This window comes from Trichosurus vulpecula, chromosome 3, assembly GCF_011100635.1.
Source record: "Trichosurus vulpecula isolate mTriVul1 chromosome 3, mTriVul1.pri, whole genome shotgun sequence".
In the NCBI taxonomy this organism is placed as follows: Eukaryota; Metazoa; Chordata; class Mammalia; order Diprotodontia; family Phalangeridae; genus Trichosurus; species Trichosurus vulpecula.
Genome location: NC_050575.1, coordinates 156,108,253 through 156,115,536, shown reverse-complemented (window position 1 = coordinate 156,115,536; position 7,284 = coordinate 156,108,253). Strand labels below are relative to the sequence as shown.

General features: G+C 41.1%; 1 protein-coding gene across 1 annotated transcript; it reads right to left on the bottom strand.

Annotated features, from left to right (window-relative positions):
• Positions 1-2,957: 2,957 nt before the first annotated feature.
• On the bottom strand, positions 2,958-6,698 carry LOC118840853 (metallothionein-4). Its single transcript, XM_036748220.1, has 3 exons — positions 6,668-6,698; positions 5,208-5,273; positions 2,958-3,049 (listed from the first exon to the last, which is right to left on the bottom strand). Exons 1-3 carry the CDS (start codon positions 6,696-6,698, stop codon positions 2,958-2,960), a joined length of 189 nt encoding a protein of 62 aa, XP_036604115.1.
• Between the last annotated feature and the right edge of the window lie 586 nt (positions 6,699-7,284).

Below are 7,284 nucleotides of genomic sequence, written 5' to 3'. Positions count from 1 at the left end.
AAGTGATTCCTCAGTGGTCTCACAGATAGCATGAGTCACTGGAAAGACTTGGAACCAAGTCTTCCTGATTCCAAGGCTATCCCTCTGTCCAGATATCACATTGGCTCTGAATGTTATTTGAGGCTGAATTAAGAGAGGCATAGTGTCCAGGATTAGGAAACTGATCATTTTCCTGCACCTTCGTGGAGCTACTAGTGCTCTTCCTTTTATTTGCCCAGGCTTGGCTTCAATATTGTCCAGGGAAATTAATCCTTCAACATTACATAAATTCCTATTATTCCCATCAGTGATACAGAATAAAATAAATGGAGCTCAGGACCCTAGCCCATCTACTTTGATGATTCAGCAAGATGTTGACACCCCACCCCCCCCCACCCCCCCGGAAGTGCAGAGTGGACCATCAAGTCCACAAAACCAGACAAGTCAGTAAGGATATGTGACATTTAAAAAATTTTTTTTCAAGAGTTTGAGCCAGTGATTTAGAATGGACAAAACACCCCGTTGCAAGGAGGGTGCAGCTTTCTTCTTTCCTATCTTGCCTCATTGACCTCCCCACCCTTTTCTGCTCTGGACAGATAGGAACAGCTGTTTGCAATGACTCTTTTCCTCAGAAGGCTTCCTTAGGGCTCCTGTGGTCCCTGGAGTCATGGACCAATGGCATCACTTGCCAAGAGACCCTTAGGAAATTGTGCTAATGCCTGATGATGCTCTGTGAAGCTCTTCTCTGTCTTGTTTTTAAAAATCAATGTTCTTTCAAATAAACAGAGGCTGTGCTGCTCTTTTTAAAGAAAAAAAGGGTTACATTCTATCTGTATTAGATTCAATTCTGGAAGCTACATTTTAGGAAGGACATTGATAAGCCAGAAAGTATCCAAAATAAGGCGAAGGCAAGCAGGATGTGGAGTGGCTACAAGGTAAAGCCTTATAAGGATTGTTTGAGGGCACTGGAGTGTTTAGTCTGTAAAACACCATAGCTGATGTCAAATATTTGAAGGGCTGTCATGTGGAAAAGAGATTACTCTTGTTTTGCTCAGCCCCAGAGACAGAACTGGGAGCAATGACAGAAATCACATAGAGGCAGATTTCAGCTTAATATAAGGGAAGCTCCCTTAACAATAAGGAAGGAAGGAAAGAAGAAAAGAAGGAAGCAAGCCTTTCTTAAATGTATACCATGTACCAGGCACTATGCTAAGTGCTGGGGATACAAATACAAGCAAAATGAAAGACTATCACTGACTTCAAGGATCTTACATTCCAATGTGTTAGAGCTATTGGAGTGATTCAGGAGAGAAATGGGGGTAGGGAATTTCCCCATCACTAGAGGTTTCCAAGCTAGGAGGCTGAATGTCCATTTGTTAGATGTACTTTAGAAGGGAATGCTTGTTCTGGTATGGACCAAATGGACTAGAAGTCCTCTGAGGTCAACTTGGAGATGCTGTAATTCTACAATTCCTCCCTCTCTTCCATGGAGCGGTTAGGGGGTGGTGTGGGTAGAGTACTGGGCCTGGGATCAGGAAGATTCATCTTCCTGAAGTAAATCCAGCCTCAGACACTTACTAACTGTGTGATCTTGAGCAAGTCACTTAACCCTGTTTGCCTCCATTTCCTCATCTGTAAAATGAACTGGAAAAGGAAATGGCAAACCACTCTAGGATATTTGCCAAGAAAATCCCAGATAGGGTCAGGATGTGTCAGACATGACTGAAATGACTGAACAACCACAGTCTTCCATGGATAAAGTAAAAATAGGTAGGTCCTCTGAGTGAAGCCCCTTGAGTTCTTTAAAGGAAGATACTCTCTAGATTTACTTTAATAAGCACTGGAGAGAAGTTGATGATTCCTGGGATGAGAAATCATCACACTAGCAAGACTTCAACATTGTAGAGAGTGTCTATAGCTCACATTTAGTGCTTTAAGGGTTATAGAGGAAGACTTTTGTAAGGAGACAACTGTCTACAAATGCAAGGAATGTCAGAGGTGGGAGGGCCATTAGAAATCACCTATGCTAACCTTCTTATGTTACAGATGAGAAAACTGAAGTCCAGGGCAGGGGAGTGTTTTGCATGAGATCACACAGTTTGTTCAAGGCAGAGCTGGGACTCTGATAGGCTTTTTCTTGTTGCTGGTGTTGTTATTAAATTAACTTTTATTTTATTTTCAAATAAAGACCTACCTTCTCTCTCCCTTCTGCCTCCCATCTTCCACATTGAGAAAGGAATATATGACTAGCTACTTATATGGCACTGCCCAGTCACCCACAAATTAAAACTACCTGAACACAGTCCATACCAAACTTGTCATTGACTATTATGATTATGACTCTTGTACTGGGAGGTTTTTCATACACACACACACACACACACACACACGCACGCACGCACGCACACATACACACACACACACACACACACACAAAGATCTGGAGAGCAAGCAAGGTGTCCTATACCCCAGTTTATCTTCCTATTAAACTATGTGAAATCTTAGAAAATGCAGAGACAGGGAAAGCTCCTGGTCATTAATTCACCACTCCTAGGAAACAAAATAGGCCTTAGTACAATGGAGCAAATCCAGAACCAGCTAATGCCCCACATTTCTTGATGTTAGGAATTTTCATGCCATGCAACCTGTTTTGAGCCTTTTTTAAATTAACTCTTTTCTTATAAGACCACGCCATCCAGCCCTCTTTGCCGTTGTGATTACCAAGTCAGGTGATACGTAGCAATTGCAGTGTTCCACTGATGTTGGGTTAAATCAATTCTCAGATCTCAATAAACATAACAAGATTTTTATTGCTAGGATTGCCTTATAGGAAAGTTACCAAGGTTAAGCTCAGACAAATATATAAAAAATACAACACATTGTACACGGACATCATTTTCTCAACTAAGCAAATATACAGAAGATTTCCTGGCGATCCTGCTCTTCCCCATCCCACCTTATCACTGCACATGAACATTTCATGGGCAGCAACTGCATTTATTTGATCCTCCTTTGCAAATGCAGCCTTGGGCACATTTGGCGCAGCCAGGTGGGCAGCAGGGACAACAACCTAAAAGGGGATGGAAAAAACCACAGATCTCAGCTTTGGGTTAGTTTTTCCATCGAGCTTTGGGAAGGAAATGTCAGTTCTTAGGGGAATCAGGGTGTAGGAAAAAAATGTATGTAGGAAAAGGCACAGGGATAGTTCCCCTGAAATGAACACCAATCAACCTGATGACTTCTCAACCCTGACCTTGACTCCCTGCCCATGACCACTCAAACTATTACTATGACCTTTACATCTCAAGCATAATCATGACCTCTTACTAGAAATCCATAAAGAGGTAAGGGGGGAGACCACTAATCAAAACTTGCATTTCCTAGTCAAGCATCATGATTCAAATCTCAGGATCTCTCAAGTGGAACACAATTCTGATCATGATTCCTCCAACTACAACCTGACCATGCCTTCAATCCTGATCGTGACCCTCCTTAAGCTGACCATGACACTTGTCATGCCTATAGCTTCTTAAATCCTAACTATGCACCTCCAATAACTGTCCACATATCTATGTCATCTTAAGATTTACAAACTAATTTCTAGTCTTGATTGTGACCTCCCCAAAACTGACCATGACCCCTCCCCCAGCTTTGGCCTTAACTCCCTTCCCCAAAATTATGACTATTCCCCTTTCCTGTCAACTCCTGTTTACCACCACCACTACCACCATTTTGGGTTTTGGAGCAAGAGTGAGGTGAGTAGAAAAAGGGAGGAGAGAAAAAGGAGGAGTGGTCCAGAACGGATTATAGCTACTCAAAAGTGCCAACACAAAATGAAACCACCAAGGAGAACTGAAGGTCATTTGGGCCCAATTTCCCTCCCACTTCTAGTACAAGAGGAAATATAGGTATCTTCACATTGGTTGGGACTTGGGGACAGGGGAGAGGAAGTATGGATATCTGTGTTCTTGTTTTCCGATTGTCTCGTATTTCAGTCCAATACTTCCAAGGCTTGTGAAAACCATTCCAGGGAATATGCCCAAGGGGCTATAAAACCATGCATACCCTTTGACCCAGCAATACCACTACTAGTTCTATATCTCAAAGAGATTTTTTAAAAGAAGGAAAAGGACTTCTGCGTACAAAATATTTAAAGCAACTCTTTTTGTGGTGGCAAAGAATTAGAAATTGAGGGGATACATCAATTGAAAGAATAGCTGAACAAGTTGTGATATATGGTTTTGATGGAATACTATTGTGCTTTAAGAAATGATGAGCAGAACGGTTCAGAAAAACCTGGGAAGACTCATATGAACTAATGCAGAGTTAAGTGAGCAGAACCAGGAGAACATTGTACGCAGTAACAATATTGTATGATGATCAACTGTGAATGACTTAGCTATTCTCAGAAATACAGTGATCCAAGACAATTCTGAAGGATTTATGATGAAAAATCCTATCCATCTCCAGAGAACTGATGACATCTGAATATAGATTGAAGCATACCTTTTTAAAACTTTGTTTTTCTTGGGGTTTATTTTTTGGTCTGTGTTTTCTTTCACACCATGACTAATATGGAACTATGTTTTGCATGACTATGTATGTATAACCTATATCAAATTGCTTGCCTTTTCAATGAGAGGCATGGAGAGGGAGATTGGAACTCAAAATTTTTAAAAATGAATGTTAAAAATTGGTTTTGCATGTAATTGGGAAAATAAAATACTAAATAAATAATATTTAAAAAGAAAGAAGGAAAAACATTGCAGGGATCTCTGCTTCATTCTTCCTTTGAGGGCAGGTCAGGAAAAAAAGTTCCAGGGATTTAGGGAAGGAAATAAGGAGGACAAAGGGGGAGAAGAAGGGAAGGAATCATTTCCATCTTTTTTTCCTCTATATCAAGCCATCATTTTCTAGCATCATATTTGGGTGAAAAAGGGAATTAGAAGCAGCTTCATACAGAGGAAGTCAAAGATGAGAAATTATGGCTTCCAAGAGAAAAAATAGAATGGAATATCAGAGCTGGAAAGGACCTTAGAGGTTATTAATTGGTCAGAAAACAAAGTCAAATGACTTGCTGGCGTCACGCAGCAAAGAGTGGAAGAAATGGAATTAGAGGCTACACTTCAAATGAACCACACAAGGATATAACTAAGTCTCCACTGGGCCCTTGGACTATGCACCCAGAATTTATTGGCAAAAGGGACCATATGCGATACTATACTCACTTTTCCGACATGTCTTACAGCTGCAGGATGTACATTTGCAGTTATCACCACAGATGCAGATTCCTCCTGTAAGAGACCACCAAAAATATGGGCCATGAGATCAGCTGCTATTCTCTGAGACTCTTTGGGTCTCCATTATGGTCATACATTCTGTAGGGTCTGGGGTGTTTTCTGTAGAACAGCAACGCCCATTAGAGAATTGGTTGCCCCAGGCAAATGAAGGTAACAGCACATTTGTGTGCAGAATATTAGCTCTCCTGAGCTCCATATGCTGCTGAAGAAAAAAAAAATTCAAAAGTTTCCCATTATCATCTAATTTCAGACCACTCAACTTCAGGAGCAAAAAATTAGGTTGGATGAAATCCACAATGGAATTTACTCTCAGAATTGGCTTGGGGAGTTAATGATATCCTGCCCACATCATTCATTCATTCATTCAGTGATTAAACTTCTCCTGTGTACAAGGCAAGACATTGTGCTAAGCAAACACCAGAAACCCAAAGATGAAAATGACAATTGTTACCCTCAAACAGCTTAATTTCTATGGGGGTGGGGAGGAAGCAGCCAAGGAGAAGGGGGAGGGACTTTCAATATGAACATAGATAAATGTAACCCAAGTTGGGGGAATGATGAGTGCAAAGGAGAGAGCTAGACAGGTCTAAGAAAATTTAAGGAGAGGGAAGATACTAACACATTATCTAAAAGTTCTGATATAAAGGGATAGGTAGAAAGAGGAATTCAATAGGCCCATTGCAGATAATTACCATACATAGGGTGTGAAATACCATATAGATATAGTTTAAATGCCATAAAAGCCACAAATTTGTATTTTCTCATTATGCCTTGTGTAAATCTTGAATTTTAACAAATAAAAATCTTTGTACCTCATCTAAGTCAGGGACTAAATGTCGGAGTCATGGTTTGAGGGGTCATGGGGAGCCTAGCCATCACATCTCACCCTGGTATAAACTTGTTCTTGTTATTATTCTAACAAGAAATTTTCTTGAGATCCTTGCCTTTATAATATTACAAACGGATGGGATGGCTTTGAACACCATCTCCTCTGATCCCACCTGCTCACACCTCTATGCAATCCTGTGAAGGCAAGCAAAATCTAATCTCAGAGCTCTAGAATCTAGAAATGTTTACAATGGCTGCTTACATGTATAGCTGGGGCTTATTGGGTCGCTCAGGAAATTTACACACACCCCAAGTCTGTGGGGTAACAAAATCACAGCATCTCTGGATCCCCAAGAAAGCATCCCTGCCATCTGAGGTCTGTACTGAGGCCATAAAATCTATCCATGAGAACCATACGAAAAGGAAAAGCTTAAAGCTAAAGTCCTTATTCTTCTAATATGAGACAAAAGTCAGGAAAATTAGCAATATCCTTAGTGGAAAAAGGAAAAAGAGACTCTCCCCATGCCTCAGTGGGCCCACCAGAGCCCAGCCTCACTTACCAGACATACAGGTACACTCTCCAGGGTCCATGGCCTCAGACAAGTGGAGTGAGCTCAAACAGGGATGAGGAGAAGAGATGCTAAGTCTGGAGCCCCAGAGCTTGCCCTATTTATAGCAGTGTAGGTGTGAGTGTGGTGACCCACCCCTCCCCACCCTGGAGCAAGACGCCCTGCACACGGCCCTGCTCAGACACCTGTTGGGGTGAAGGGCCATATGGTTTAGTCATGTGGTTTTCCCAGAGAGGGAGGGGGAAGGGGGGGAGATAGGCAGAGTTGGAAGAAGAATTAAAACTTGCCATCCAGTACTTTATTTCATTTTTTACTAGAGGTGCAGATGACTTGCCTGTTCTGGCTATCTATTTTCCACTGCATGTTGGAAACTAGGGAAAAGGAACCACATGCAGTCTGATAGTAGAAACTAAGCAGCCACTAGTTTTGGCTCAGAAAATGCATACCTGTTTTGTCAGTCTGTCTGTCTCTTTGTGTAGCTATCTATTTACTTATTTATCATCTATCTCTATATTTCTATCTCTATTTTTATATCTATTTACTTATCTATCTTTTATCTCTATATTTCTATATCTATCTCTATCTATTTACTCTGTCTGTCTGAATGT